The 14,015-nt window shown below is 64.7% G+C and overlaps 2 protein-coding genes across 3 annotated transcripts; both read left to right on the top strand.

Annotated features, from left to right (window-relative positions):
- Positions 1 to 21: 21 nt before the first annotated feature.
- On the top strand, positions 22 to 8,304 carry ATG9A (autophagy related 9A). Its single transcript, XM_068687251.1, has 14 exons — positions 22 to 167; positions 444 to 487; positions 725 to 789; positions 1,060 to 1,221; positions 1,325 to 1,466; positions 2,388 to 3,136; positions 3,460 to 3,613; positions 3,794 to 3,973; positions 4,535 to 4,780; positions 4,988 to 5,208; positions 5,374 to 5,491; positions 5,639 to 5,861; positions 6,009 to 6,151; positions 6,234 to 8,304. The coding sequence occupies exons 1-14, from the start codon at positions 65 to 67 to the stop codon at positions 6,237 to 6,239; spliced, it is 2,556 nt and encodes an 851-aa protein (XP_068543352.1). The 5' UTR covers positions 22 to 64; the 3' UTR covers positions 6,240 to 8,304.
- A 237-nt stretch (positions 8,305 to 8,541) lies between these two features.
- On the top strand, positions 8,542 to 13,885 carry ABCB6 (ATP binding cassette subfamily B member 6 (LAN blood group)). Of its 2 annotated transcripts, none has more exons than XM_068687239.1 (20): positions 8,542 to 8,637; positions 9,041 to 9,573; positions 9,670 to 9,807; positions 9,875 to 10,064; positions 10,363 to 10,455; positions 10,538 to 10,730; positions 10,813 to 10,934; positions 11,022 to 11,131; positions 11,211 to 11,276; positions 11,371 to 11,496; positions 11,578 to 11,654; positions 11,736 to 11,799; positions 11,886 to 11,971; positions 12,072 to 12,129; positions 12,287 to 12,391; positions 12,480 to 12,654; positions 12,801 to 12,913; positions 13,027 to 13,121; positions 13,399 to 13,467; positions 13,569 to 13,885. In XM_068687239.1, exons 2-20 carry the CDS (start codon positions 9,058 to 9,060, stop codon positions 13,696 to 13,698), a joined length of 2,526 nt encoding a protein of 841 aa, XP_068543340.1. In that variant the 5' UTR covers positions 8,542 to 8,637; positions 9,041 to 9,057; the 3' UTR covers positions 13,699 to 13,885. The 2 variants fall into 2 exon arrangements, with proteins under 2 accessions (XP_068543340.1, XP_068543339.1); XM_068687238.1 differs by lacking the exon at positions 8,542 to 8,637 and adding an exon at positions 8,676 to 8,808.
- The last annotated feature ends 130 nt before the right edge of the window (positions 13,886 to 14,015 follow it).

The following is a 14,015-nucleotide window of genomic DNA, read 5'->3' as shown; positions in this document are numbered from 1 at the left end:
GGGACACCGCTGGTGGTGGTGGTGGTGGTGGCCGGGGGGGGGGGTGTCCTCGGGGGTCCCGGCCATGGCTCATCTGGAGACGCAGTACCAGAGGCTGGAGAGCTCCTCCACGGAGTCCCCACCCGGCGGTGGAGACCTCCTGGTGCACGTCCCCGAGGGAGCCAAGTGTGAGCCGGGGGGAATGGGGGCACCGGGGGGAATGGGGGGGAACGGAAAAAAGGGGCTGGTGTAGGGCCCGAGGGAACGGGGGTGGGGGGTTGGGGTCATGGGGAGCATGGGTGGGCGGCTGTGGGGTCAAGGGGACTGCAATGGGAGGCTGGGGGGCTGCAGGGGGAGCAGGGGTAGGGGGTTGGGGTCGGGGGGCACAGGGGGTGTGGGGTTGTGGGGCTGGGGGCAGCGGGGTGGTGTTGGTTTGCTTGTTCACCCTGTCTCTCTCCCTTCAGCTCCGTGGCACCATATAGAGAACCTGGACCTCTTCTTCTCTCGGATATCCTTTCCTAGCTGGGCATGGCTTGGAGCTGGGGTGGGGGCTGCCCCCATCCCCCATAGCTCCAGAGGGGCTGTGGGGTGGCAGACCCTCTGTCTGTGGTTGTCCCACACCTGAGAGCTTTCCTCAGTTTGTGCCCTGTGCTGGGACATAACCCGTCTCTGAGGGCTGGGTGGGGGAAGAATGGGGTTGGAGGGAAGGGGTCTCCAGATTCTTCTCCTTGACTGTAGCGTTCACGTCTATAACCTGCACCAGAAGAATGGCTTCACCTGCATGCTCATCGGGGAGATCTTTGAGCTCATGTAAGTGCGGGCTGCCCCTCCGCTGGGACCGTGACAGCTGCTGGGGAATGGTTACTGCACTTGGGTGGGCAGGAGGATGCCCTTTACAGTCATCTTGTCCACCCCTCGATAGAGTTACCCGTGCCGAAACCTTCGGTTCATTTTGGGGAACTGTTGCCGTGGCAGTGCGTGACCCTGCGTCTTCGTGACGTGTCACCCTGTGTCCTGCCTGCGTCACGTTTTGCGGGGGCAGAAGCGTGATTCCCTCACGGCTTCTCCCTTTCTTCACAGGCAGTTCATCTTCGTGGTGGCCTTCACCACCTTTCTTATCAGCTGCGTGGATTATGACATCCTCTTCGCCAACAAGGCAGTAAATCACAGCCAGCATCCCACGGAGCCCATTAAGGTGACTCTACCTGATGCCTTCCTGCCTCCAAATGTCTGCAGTGCGAGGTAGGCACTACCAGGGGCACGTGAGCCACTGCTCTTGCTTCTTCGGGTGCTAAGATCTCCTTCCCTGAGCTCGATTCCCACTCTGTGCCCTTCCTGCTTGCAGAATCCAGGCAAACAGCTTCCTCATCTGCATCCTGGTGATAGCTGGAGTTTTCTGGATCCACCGGCTTGTCAAATTTATTTACAATATCTGCTGCTACTGGGAGATCCACTCTTTCTACATCAACGCCCTCCGCATCCCCATGGTGAGTAGCTGGGCCGAGGGCTGCACGTGGTGCTGCTGAGGGAAGCGGGAGGCGTGTGGTGAGAAGCAGCTCACCTCCACTCCTCTCCGTGCTCAGCTTCTCCGGGAGGCTCGTGCTGAGCTCGTGTCCCCCTGCTTCAGCTCATCCCAGCCTGTGTGAGTGCATGGCAATCCCTCCAGCAGCCAACGCACTGCCTGTGAACCCCTCTGCCCAGCTCTCTGTGTTGGCACGAGCTTCTGCCATCTGCCACCCAGAATGTTTATTCTCCTGCGATGGCCTTTTCTGCGGTGCCTTTCAGCAGCAGGGACATCAGTGAGGGCATTCTCAGGCCTCCCTGGGAAGCAGAGAGCTGCAGCTTCCTCGTTTACTGGAACTGTGATGGGGAAACTGGGGCGTGGAGCTACCTAGCTGCTGAAGGCAGGCTGATCAGTGTGTCAGAGCTGGGCTTTGAGGCTTGCACGTACATCCTCGTCCAGAGTCCTTGCTCTGACAGACAACGCTGAGGGGTGTGTGCGTGTTTTGAGGAGAGATTGTGTCTTGAGAAAGATGGGGTGGAGCCACGAGGCCTGGGTTGTCCCCAGTTTTTTCACAGGCTCCCTCTGGGGTGCTGGTTGAGTCCCTTCCCCTGTCTGTGCCTTGCTGCTGACTCCAAACACAGGACTGTGAGCTCTGGGAGGATCCACATGAGGCTGGGCCTGTGCTCCTGCCTCCCCGGCAGCTGGAAAACAGCCACCGCCATAAAGTGAGGGGGAAAGGGCACTGGGGCAAGGCGTGGGGTTTGCGCGCTGCTGCAGGCTGAGGCAGTGCAGGAAGAGGTGCCTGATGGCAGGATTTTGGCTCATCCATGCCCTGAGGGGTGCACTGGGACCCACTGTTTGGGTGGGCCCAGCCTGCCCCTAATCTCGCTGCTTTCCCCTACAGTCCAACCTGCCCTACTACACCTGGCAGGAGGTGCAGGCCCGCATCGTGCAGATCCAGAAGGAGCACCAGATCTGCATCCACAAGAAGGAGCTGACAGAGCTGGACATCTACCACCGCATCCTCCGCTTCAAGAACTACATGGTGGCCATGGTGAACAAGTCGCTGCTGCCCATCCGCTTCCGCCTGCCCCTGCTGGGGGACACCGTCTTCTACACGCGGGGGCTCAAGTACAACTTCGAGCTCATCTTCTTCTGGGGGCCTGGCTCCCTCTTCGAGAACGAGTGGAGCCTGAAGGCCGAGTACAAGCGGGCTGGGAACCGCCTGGAGCTGGCCGAGAAGCTCAGCACTCGCATCCTCTGGATTGGCATCGCCAACTTCCTCCTCTGCCCTCTCATCCTCATCTGGCAGATCCTCTACGCCTTCTTCAGCTACACGGAGATCCTGAAGCGGGAGCCGGGCAGCCTGGGGGCCCGCTGCTGGTCTCTCTATGGCCGCTGTTACCTGCGTCACTTCAACGAGCTGGACCACGAACTGCACTCGCGCCTCAGCAAAGGCTACAAGCCAGCTTCCAAGTACATGAACTGCTTCATCTCCCCGCTCCTCACCATCGTGGCCAAGAACGTGGCCTTCTTTGCTGGCTCCATCCTGGCGGTGCTCATCGCTCTCACCATCTACGACGAAGACGTGCTGGCTGTCGAGCACGTCCTGACCACGGTCACCCTGCTGGGGGTGGGCATCACGGTGTGCAGGTGAGCTGGGTCCGGGCTGCCCTGGTGCTGAGGGACTCCTAGGTTACAGGTGGACGCGAACCTGTGTGAGTGAAGGGCACGGCCTGGGGGCTCAGAGTGGGGCAGGCAGGAGAAGGGGGAGCTTGGACGCTGTGGAGATGCCTTCAGGGATGATGTGATGGTGTGGGGGTGTTGCTGGAGCTGGACAGTGACATCCCGGGGCTGGGCAGGCAGGAAGGGTTGGGTTGGAGTGAAGGCCACAGGTGAAGCTACGATGTGGGCCAGTCGCCCTGCCACCCCAGGACGAGGTCTTCCAGGAACGCTGACGTTTTCCTGCCCTGCAGGTCCTTCATCCCCGACCAGCACCTGGTGTTTTGCCCAGAGCAGCTGCTGCGAGTCATCCTGGCGCACATCCACTACATGCCTGACCACTGGCAGGGCAATGCCCACCGCTACGAGACCAGGGACGAGTTTGCCCAGCTCTTCCAGTACAAAGCGGTGAGCCTGGCATGCAAGGGGCTGGGATGGAAACTCTCTCCCATCCCTGGGCTGGCAGGGGATTGAGGCAGCTTTCTCAGAGACCCCCAGCCCCAGAAAATGGGCTGGAGCTGGCTTTGGGGGCTGGCAGGTTTCTTGACCTCCTCAACCTCGCGCTGAGCCTGCCGTCTTTGTGCTCAGGTCTTCATCCTGGAGGAGCTCCTGAGCCCCATCATTACCCCCCTGATCCTCATCGTCTGCCTGCGGCCCAAGTCCTTGGACATCGTTGACTTCTTCCGCAACTTCACGGTGGAGGTGGTGGGTGTGGGCGACACCTGCTCCTTCGCCCAGATGGATGTGCGCCAGCACGGCCACCCGGCGGTAGGTCCTGCAGGAGGGCAGCGTGGGCCCCACACATCGTATCTGCTCCTTCAGGCACAGAAAAGGCTGTAAAGCACCGCTCCTGGCAGCTGGGCTGCTTTTGCCCGGGAGACAAGGAGCCTAGGGGAGATGGGAGATCCTTTCCCTTCGGATAAAACCTGGAGTGACAGAGGATCGGTCTGTGTGCTATGCCTGGGAATGCAGGTTGCTCATCGGGAAGGACTCCCTAGTGAAAGGGACAGGAGCTAGGGAGGGGTGGTCTCGCTGTGGCAGCTTTTAAGAAGTTATTTGTTGGCTGTAGCTGCTCTTGCTGCGGGTTTCAGCTCCGTTCTTTGTGACCGGCCCTCATCTCTCTAGTTCCCTTGGATATTTTGGGATGGAGGTGGAAGGCGGGCTGCAAGGGCTGTACTAATACAGGGCTTTTGGCACAGCGCTCGCCTTCTGCGCGGAGCCGTGGCCCAGCTTGTGCTGGTTGCTTTCCCCAAACCAGCTGTGGGATTCCTGGGCTCAGCAGAGGCATAAAGCACATCCTGACCCTCTTCATCTCTCTGTGCTCCGCAGTGGATGTCAGCAGGAAAGACGGAGGCCTCCATTTACCAGCAGGCGGAGGATGGCAAGACGGAGCTGTCCCTCATGCACTTCGCCATCACCAACCCCAAGTGGCAGCCGCCCCGCGAGAGCACGGCCTTCATCGGCTTCCTCAAGGAGCGGGTGCACCGCGACAGCAGCGTGGCGCTGGCCCAGCAGGCTGTGCTCCCCGAAAATGCCCTCTTCAGCTCCATCCAGTCCCTGCAGTCGGAGTCGGAGGTGCCTGGGAATGGGGGGGGGACGTGGGGTGTTCCTAGGGTGCCAACAAGCTGTAATAATCAGAGCTTCTGGGCAAATTTTGCCCTTGTCTGTGCTGGGATGTGAAACGTGGTGGATCAGCACTCGTTGGGACTGCTTCTGGCTCTCTAGGGAAGGGCCTCCAGGTCTGCGCAGGGCAGTGATTCTCTCTCCGTTTTGACTCTGCAGCCTCACAGCCTGATTGCCAATGTGATAGCGGGCTCCTCAGCGCTGGGCTTCCACGTGGGCCGTGATGGGCAGGCTTCTCGCCACCTCTCCGAAGTGGCCTCGGCCCTGCGCTCCTTTTCCCCTCTCCAGTCTGCCCAGCAGCCCCCCAGTGGCTTCCAGACGACAGGAAGGGTCGGAGAGGGCACCCAGCCTCGGGGTGCCAGTGCCATGACGGCTTCTGGGTAAGGGCATGCAGCAGCCTTGGCCGCCAGCTGCTGGAGATGCTGCAGAGCTCCTGTTCCTACCCAGCATGGGAGTCTGTGAGCCTGGTGTTAGAGCAGAGAGGGGTCTGGAGGGGTGATGGGGGCCCCCTGGGCAGCAAACCTCACTCGTGTTTCCCGTGGCAGTGCCGATGCGAGGACGGTGAGCTCAGGGAGCAGTGCCTGGGAGGGTCAGCTGCAGAGCATGATTCTCTCAGAGTATGCCTCCACCGAGATGAGTCTCCACGCGCTCTACATGCACGAGGTGAGCAGCCTAAAGCTGGGCTAAAGCCAGAGGGGTGGCAGGACCAGGGTGTCCTTCCTTGGGGGTTGGAGTGAGCTGCGGAGGGGGCCCATGGGGGAATTTGGGCTCTCCCCACATGGTTGACCTGCTCGTGTCTTGGCCCCACAGCTGCACAAGCAGCACGCGCAGCTGGAGCCCGAGCGGCACACTTGGCACCGGCGGGAGAGCGACGAGAGCGGGGAGAGCGCCCACGAGGAGCTGGACGCTCAGCGGGGTGCCCCCGTCCCCATCCCTCGCTCTGCCAGCTACCCCTTCTCCTCGCCGCGGCAGCCTGCCGAGGAGACGGCCACGCTGCAGACTGGCTTCCAGCGGCGCTACGGTGGCATCACAGGTACGAGAGCCAGAGCAGGGGACAGAGCTCCAGGCCCAAATCCCACAACCGATGCCCTGTGCGGGTTGGCACGAGCGACCTGATTGCCCCAGAAGACTGACGGCCCCCCCCTCAGCTAACTAATCTCCCTCCTCGCCTCTCCTGCAGATCCCGGCACAGTGCACAGAGCCCCGTCGCACTTCTCCCGCCTCCCCTTGGGAGGCTGGGCTGAGGACGGGCAGGCAGCGAGACACCCAGAGCCCGTGCCAGAGGAGAGCTCGGAGGATGAGCTTCCACCGCAGATCCACAAGGTAGGGGTGAAGGCTGCTGGCTCCGGATACGGGGTGAGGGTGCCGGTGCCAGGAAGGGCCACATCCCTTCTCTGTCTTGCAGGTATAGCCTTGCAGACTGGGGATCTCTTGGGGGACGCAGACTGGGGGTCGCCTGGGCAGCAGGATGCGGCGTCAGCCTGGTTCTTCTCCCATCCCGAGGGGACCGGGTGGTCGCGGGCTCCGTTTTCTTGCCATCCTTTTGCCGGAGAGAGACAAAGCTGCCGGGCCGGCGGCTCTGCGGCGGCGGCGCCTTGTGTTCAGCCAGCGCCACTCTGACTCTCGTGGGGTGGACGCGTGTGTGAGTACATAACCTGTGTCTGTGTTCACGTCTGTGTCGTCTGTGCCGGAGGATCGCTGCGGAGCCTGGGACAGCGGACGGGACGGGACTGGCAGCGACGGGCGAGGAGGTGGCGGCTGCTGGTGGCAGAGACGGGGAGAAGGCACCAGCTCCAGCCGGCCACGGGGAGCTGGGAGCTGCCTCCCAAATGAAGGCAGGGAGCTGGAGCCCCCTGGGGCTGTCGAAGAGGGCACTGCCTGCAGCCCTGGGGGTGCCCAGCACCGCGTTCCCCCTCCCAGAGAGGACCAATGTTGCGCCCCTCTGACTGGAGCAGGACAGCAGTGGGGCAGTCGCCCACCCGTTTGCCCCAGCGCCCTGCAGCAGGATGCCCCCAGCTGCTGCTCTGCGTGTCGGGCTGGGACCTAGAGCTGCTGGCAACAGCTCCGGGCTGCGGGGATGCTGCAGCTCCTCCCCGGCTCCCATGACGGCTGCCCTGGTGCAGGCACACAAGGAGGGAACCTTGGGGTGGCAGTCCTGGCTCTCTGCTGTCCTTCCCTGCCCTGTCCTGGGGCTGAGGTGGCACTTTCTGCCCTGCACGGTGCCCGTGGGGTATGCTCGCAGTGCCAAGGAGCCCCTGGCGTGGTGCAGCCCGGTGTTAGCCGGGAGTGCACGCAGCCTGCTCGGAGCCCACGGTGGAGGTCTTGTGCTGTGTGTATCGATTCCCTGCCCCCTGTGCCCAGTCTGTGATGGGTCTGTTTTCCTCTCGTGGCCATTTCTGTGGTATCCGGCCTTCCCTCCTGCCCAGACAAAGGCTTCAGTGTGTCTCGCATCTTCCCCCCATGGGCTCCTGGCTCCGTCCTTCCTTCCCGAGGCCATCCTTCTGCTTGCAGCGTGGCTTCAGCCGCTGTGGAGGCCACATGCAAAGCAGCTGGCTGGAGCCTCGCGTGGGAAGAAGGGGTGCCCTGAACCAAAAAGGGAGAGGCAAACCCCTTGGGGGGGGATGGAGGAAGGCATCAGGATCCTGGCTGTGCAGCGTGACCTTGGCCAAGGCCTTCCCGAGATCATTCTGCTTTCCCTCTGCTCTCTCCCAGTGGCATCCTTTGAGGCTCTGCATTTTGGCTCCCCAATGCCAGGCTTTGCTTCCACCTCCCTCCCCTGGCCTCCGGCAGGGATGCCTTGCTTTTGCCGTGCCCAGCAGCGCTCTGGGCCCTCCTCTCCCATTCCTGGAGCGCAGAGGGTGCCCTTGCTTCCCCTGCCAGGTTATTGCCCCCTGCCCTTTGAACCCGGGCCAGGCGCAGGGTGCTGAGCCAGCTGCTGCTCCTGCGGCACCGGGGCACCGAGGACAGGGTGGAGGCGGCGAGCAGGGCTCCTTCTCCAACCCTGGGCTTCCCTGCACCCCTGGCACCTGCGAGTGGTGGCGATCTCCACCGAGCTAGGGAGCAAAGAGGGAGGAAAAGCTTCCCAGCCTGTGCCACCCGGGCTCCCTCTGGGCAGGGAGGTGACCGAGGTGACGCTCCCTGCCCCGGCAGGGATTGCACAGGCTGAGCACGGATGGCCTTGAAGGCAAGCTCAGCCCCATGGGCTATGGGATGCTGTGTCTGGGCATCCTGGCATCGCTGCTGCCGCTTCCCAAGCCGGGCAGCTGGAGGCTGGTTGTGTTTTTGGGGCTGGGGGGGGAAAGCCCTATGCCTTTCCCTGGGCTGGAGGGAGGGAGAGGCCGGCCAGGAGCCCCTCGCCGCATGTCGTGCTTGTGTGGTCGGTGTCCCGTGTGCATGGCGAGCCGCGTTTCCTCGGCCCCGTGGGCATGGGGGTGCCCGGGGAGCCCTCACGACGAATAAAAGCCGGGGTGTTATCAGCCGTGTCCGTGTGTCTGTCCGCACCGGGGGGGATGCTGCGGTGCCAGCAGCACCAGGGCTTGTGCTGCCCAGGGACCTGGGGGGGGGGGGGGGGATGCTGCTTTTGGGGTGCTTTTGGGGTGCCGGGGGGGGCGCACAGGGAGCCTGGAGGTGCGCAGGGCCTGCCATGGTTGCCAAGAGCGGCTGGAAGGAGCTAAATATAAATTCATTTATTTATATCCCGCCCCATCTGTGCCAGGGAGGGGAGGGAGGGGGGCGCACCCCGTCCTGCCCGACCTCTCCCCGGGGGCTATCAGCAGCCCCAGGGCCCGGCTGCCCCAGGAGATAAGAGGGTGGAAAGGGGGGGGAGGAACGGGAACGGGGCGAGGGGAGGGGAAGAAGGGAGGGAAGGAGAGGGGAGGGCCGGGCCCGGCGGGGCGGGGAGCGGCGGAGAGGCGGTGCCAGGGCCTGGAGGAGGCAGCGAGCCCGGGAGGGACACCGGGAGGCGGCGGGGCCGGGGGCAGGTGAACGGGGACGGGACGGGAGGGGACGGGAGGGGACAGGGAGCGGCTGCCCGGGGGGTTGGGGAGGGGTCTTGGGGTTGGGGAGGGCGCACGGCGTGGGCGCACCCCGGGGTTCGTCCCCTAAGGGCACCCCAACATCGCCCCCGTGTCACCCCCACCCACCCACGGGTCCCTGGTGGCACCCACCCCACACACTGAGCCCCCTTTTCCTCCCCAATTTCTCTCCCCGCAGCCCCCCGCCCGGTGAGGATGGCGCTGCTTTGGGGCTACTGCGAGGGCAATGGCTCGGTGGCGCAGGCGTGGGTGCAGGGGGGCTTCCAGCCCTGCTTCTTCTTCACCCTGGTGCCCACCGTGCTGCTCAGCGTCTGCCTGCTGCTGGGCGCCCTGCAGTACGCCTGCTACCTCCGTTTCGGCCGCGCCATGGAGCCCAAATACATCCCTCGCTCGCCCCTCTACCGTGCCCAAGTCCTGCTGTCCCTGCTGCTGGCCCTGCAGCCCTTCGGGGGGCTGCTGTGGCAAGTAGCGGGGGGCAGGAGGCTGTACGGGTACATGGTGCTGCACGCCTGCCTCTGGGCTCTCAGCTGGGGCTGCGCCGTGGCCCTCCTGCAGCTGGAGCGCAGGCGGGTGCTGGCGCACGACCGCACGCGGGGCCACGGCACCGTCCTCCTCCTCTTCTGGGCGCTGGCCTTCGCCGCCGAGAACCTGGCGCTGGTGTGCTGGAGGAGCCCGCTGTGGTGGTGGGCGCTGGGGGACACCAACCAGAAGGTAAGAGGGCAGGGAAGGGGGTCGCTGGGTGCCCGCCCACCCCCCTGGGCCAAACCTCTCCCGTCTCGTGCCTGTCTCGAACCCTTCTCCCCCCAGGTGCAGTTTGGCTTCTGGCTGCTGCGGTACGGCTGCACCTTCCTGCTCTTCGTCCTGGGCATGAAGGCGCCGGGGCTGCCCCACAAGCCCTACATGCTGCTGGTCAACGAGGAGGAGCGGGACGTGGAGAACAGCCAGGTGAGTCCCGGGACCCCGGGATATCGGGGCTGGTTTTCTTGCTTGACCCCTCTTTGCGCTCCCCCAGCCGCTGCTGCAGGACGCGGGCAGGAGTGGCTCCACCTGGAAGGATTTTCGGAGGAAGCTGCGGCTGCTGGCGCAGTACATGTGGCCGAAAGGCAACCGCCTGCTGCAGGGGCTGGTGCTCTTCTGCATGGCTCTCATGGGGCTGGAGCGGGCCATCAACGTCTTCGTCCCCATCTACTACAAGAACATCGGTGAGGTGCCCGGGGATGGTTGTCCTGGCTCTGGGACACCCTGTCCCCGCTGTCAGGAGGCTTGGGGGAGTCCCCAATTCAGCCATCACAGAGCAAATCTGGCACACCCCAAGGGATGCTGCATTTTGGGGTGGCTGCCCTGTGCTTCACCAAATGCTGGGGGGGGACACGAGTGACCCGGGAGGGTGCTGGGACCTGGCAGGAGCTGGGTGCTGGGGCTGGAGCTGGGTGCTGGGGCTGGTTCCCATGGGGCACCCAGCGGTGCTCCCTGCCCCGACACGTGCCAAATTGTCCCCAGTGAATGAGCTGACTGAGGGTGCCCCCTGGCACACCCTGGCCTGGACCGTCTGCATCTACGTGGGGCTGAAGTTCCTGCAGGGCGGCGGCGCCGGTAAGAACCGGAGAGACAGCACGGGGACAGCGCGGGTTGGGGACCCCATCCTCACCAATTGCCCCGGTGTCCCCCCCCGCAGGCTCCACCGGCTTCGTGAGCAACCTGCGCACCTTCCTGTGGGTGTGGGTGCAGCAGTTCACCAACCGGCAGGTGCAGGTGCAGCTCTTCGCCCACCTCCACGGCTTGTCCCTGCGCTGGCACCTGGGTCGCCGCACCGGCGAGGTGCTGCGCAGCGTGGACCGGGGCACCAGCAGCATCAACAGCCTGCTCAGGTCAGAGCCAGCCCGTAACGGTGGCCGGGCTCACCCCTCCGATCGGCCTCGCCTGATGTCCCCTCTGTGTCCCCCCCCGCAGCTACATCGTCTTCAGCATCGTCCCCACCGTCGCCGACATCGTCATCGGCATCGTTTATTTCACCTCCGTCTTCAGCGCCTGGTTCGGCCTCATCATCTTCGTGTGCATGAGCCTCTACCTGAGTGAGTGCGATGGGGAAAATTGGGGGGTGCCAGGATGCTGCCGGGGCTGCGGGCACCCCCCAGCAACACGGCCCCTTCCCACCGCAGCTCTGACCATCTTCATCACCGAGTGGAGGACCAAGTACCGGCGGGACATGAACACGCGGGACAACGAGGCCAAGTCCCGGGCCGTGGATTCGCTGCTCAACTTCGAGACGGTGACAACGGAGGGGCGAGGGTGGGTGCTGAGCATCACCCCCTGGCGCTGGGGAGGGTGCTGAGCCCTGCATCCCGCAGGTGAAGTATTACAACGCCGAGAGCTACGAGGTGAACCGCTTCAACGAGGCCATCGTCAAGTACCAGGTATGGGGTGGAGGGGAAGGAGCTGGGATTTTTGGGCGGTGACGGGGCTTTGCCGTGGTTCGGGGGGGCTCACGGAGCACCTCGCCTCTTGCAGCTCTCCGAGTGGAAGGTGAGCGCCTCGCTGGGCCTCCTCAACCAGACCCAGAACCTGGTCATCGGCATGGGGCTGCTGGCGGGGTCGCTGCTCTGCGCCTACTTCGTCACCGAGAACAAGCTGCAGGTGAGGCCGGGGCCAGCCCTGCCCTGGGGAGGGGGTCCTGCCGCCGGGGGTGACGGCCACGTCTCCTCCCGGCCCTTCCAGGTGGGGGATTTTGTCCTCTTCGGCACCTACATCATCCAGCTCTACACACCGCTCAACTGGTTCGGGACGTACTACAGGTAGTGCTACCCCCTCCCCGGGAGCGCACGGCGCACGGCGAGCTCCCCAAACCTCCCCTCCGCTCTTTGCCCCTTTTCCAGGATGATCCAGAACTCCTTCGTGGACATGGAGAACATGTTCGAGCTCTTCCACGAGGAGCAGGAGGTGAGGGGGCTGCATCCCGAACCCGCTCCCCGGCACGGCCCCGGGGCATGGGGCTGGTGCTGAGGCCGGGGGGCTCTGCCCGGCAGGTGAAGGACGCGGTGAACGCCGGAGACCTGCGGCTGGAGGCCGGGCGCATCGAGTTTGAGAACGTGCACTTCAGCTACGTGGACGGGTACGGGGCGCTGGGCAGGGCGGGGGTGAAGCCAGCAATGGGATCTGGCACGGGGACAGGGGGGACGGGAGGTGGCCCTGAGCTCTGCTCCCTCTCCCAGGAAGGAAATCCTGCAGGACGTCTCCTTCTCCGTGATGCCTGGGCAGACCCTGGCCCTGGTGAGAGCAGGGCCGTGGGATTTGGGGCGAGGAGGTGGCGGGGACAGGGGGGTGAAGGACTGGCCCTAAAGCGGGACAGTCCTTCCTCGCTCAGCCCCCTGCATCCAGCAAATGGGGGGGGGGGTCCTCTGGTGTCCCCCAAATCCTTTGAGCGCAGGTGGGACCCTCGGGCTCGGGGAAGAGCACCATCATCCGCCTGCTCTTCCGCTTCTACGACGTGCGGGGCGGCTGCATCCGCATCGACGGGCAGGACATCTCCCAGGTGAGCTCTGCAGGGTGGGAAGGGGGCGGCGGGGCACCGGGAATAGGGTCTGAACGAGCCCTCCCCTCCCACCCCACAACCTCCCCAGGTGAAGCAGGCGTCGCTGCGCACCCACATCGGGGTGGTGCCCCAGGACACGGTGCTCTTCAACGACACCATCGCCAACAACATCCGCTACGGCCGCGTCCTGGCCACCGACGAGGAGGTGCAGGAGGCAGCCCGCGCCGCCGACATCCACGACCGCATCCTTTCCTTCCCCGACGGTGAGACCCCGCGGCCCCCCTTCCCCGCCCTCGTGGCTCGCGGGGTGGGCGCTGCTGGCCGTGCTCTGCCTCTCCCTGTAATCCTTTTGGGTCCTGCCCCCGTCTCGGAGGAGCAGCACGGTTTATTTTTGCCCTTGTGCCCGCAGGGTACAGCACCCAGGTGGGGGAGCGGGGGCTGAAGCTGAGCGGGGGGGAGAAGCAGCGCGTGGCCATCGCGCGCACCATCCTGAAGGGCCCCCGCATCATCCTGCTGGACGAGGTAAGGGCAAAGCCTCCCTCCCCCCCCACTCCTTTTTTTTTTGTCCCAGCCGTGCCCTGCAGCAGCCCCCTTTTTGGCAAGCTGCCTCCCGTGGCCACGTCCCTCTCCCCCAGGCCACCTCCGCGCTGGACACGGAGACGGAGAGGAACATCCAGGCCTCCCTGGCCAAGGTGTGCGCCCACCGCACCAGCATCGTCGTGGCGCACAGGTAGGGATGGGGGGAAGGGGCTGATCCAGCTCACAAAGCCCTCCTGCAGCGGGGTGGCAGGATTTCGGAGGGCATGGGGAAGGGCAAGCCCCACAGATGTGCCAAAACATCCTCCGGAGCAGCGCATCCTGGCGCTCAGACACCTTTCCTGGCCAGCTTGGGGCATCACCAAGGGTTCCTTGGGCTGGCTGAGGAGGAGCAGGGATTTTCCTCGCCCCCCTCCTCCCTGGGACAGCAGCTCCTGGCGCTGTGCAAGCCCCTTTTTACCCCCCCGCAGGCTCTCCACCGTGGTGGGTGCAGACCAGATCCTGGTGCTCAAGGACGGGCGCATTGCAGAGCGTGGGAGGTGAGCGAGGGAGCCAGGGGGGCCTTGGTGCTGCCTACCCACGGGGACCCCAGCTCTGGGGCTGGCTCAGGAGCCTGCAGCCCCCCCCGTTGTCCCTGCAGGCACGAGGAGCTGCTGCAGAAGGGCGGCGTGTACGCCAGCATGTGGCTGCAGCAGCAGCAGGCTGGAGACGAGGGCGAGAGCAAGGAGCGGCGCACCGAGAAGCCCCCCGGTAGCAAGAAGGGGCCGTGAGCAGGGCCAGGGGCTCCGCTGTGACTCCAAAGCAAGGCTCGGGGTCCCCATGGTGCCAGGGGACCCCCGCCGGCGGCTGCGGCTCCGTGTGTGCGCCAGGAGCGGCAGGGACTGGCTTGGACACTCCGCTGCGTTTGTACCCGTTTGGTTTGCTGGTGTGCAGCTCCTTAAAATCTGGTCCCTCCCAGCTCCGTGCCTGCGTGCTCTGGGCAAGGTGCCTGCAAGGCTCCCCGGGGCTGGGGGCTGCGCTGTGGGCAGGGATGGGGACAAGGGGGGGGCACCACATGTGCCAGGGGGTCCCCGCCAGCACCGAGGGC

The sequence above is a fragment of the Anas acuta genome, chromosome 6 (assembly GCF_963932015.1).
Source record: "Anas acuta chromosome 6, bAnaAcu1.1, whole genome shotgun sequence".
In the NCBI taxonomy this organism is placed as follows: Eukaryota; Metazoa; Chordata; class Aves; order Anseriformes; family Anatidae; genus Anas; species Anas acuta.
The sequence above is the reverse complement of the archived record's forward strand: the minus strand, read 5'-3'. Positions and strand labels throughout refer to the sequence as shown.

What these genes read in the sequence shown, in the direction of transcription:
- ABCB6 (XM_068687239.1), top strand. Translation starts at nt 9,058, where the DNA reads ATGGCGCTGCTTTGGGGCTACTGCGAGGGCAATGGCTCGGTGGCGCAG. An exon ending in TCACCGAGAACAAGCTGCAG is followed by an intron (nt 11,497 to 11,577) that starts GTGAGGCCGGGG and finishes CGGCCCTTCCAG; the next exon opens with GTGGGGGATTTTGTCCTCTT. An exon ending in CTGGGCAGACCCTGGCCCTG is followed by an intron (nt 12,130 to 12,286) that starts GTGAGAGCAGGG and finishes CTTTGAGCGCAG; the next exon opens with GTGGGACCCTCGGGCTCGGG.
- ATG9A (XM_068687251.1), top strand. Translation starts at nt 65, where the DNA reads ATGGCTCATCTGGAGACGCAGTACCAGAGGCTGGAGAGCTCCTCCACG. An exon ending in TGGACCTCTTCTTCTCTCGG is followed by an intron (nt 488 to 724) that starts ATATCCTTTCCT and finishes TGTAGCGTTCAC; the next exon opens with GTCTATAACCTGCACCAGAA. An exon ending in GTGGGCATCACGGTGTGCAG is followed by an intron (nt 3,137 to 3,459) that starts GTGAGCTGGGTC and finishes CCTGCCCTGCAG; the next exon opens with GTCCTTCATCCCCGACCAGC.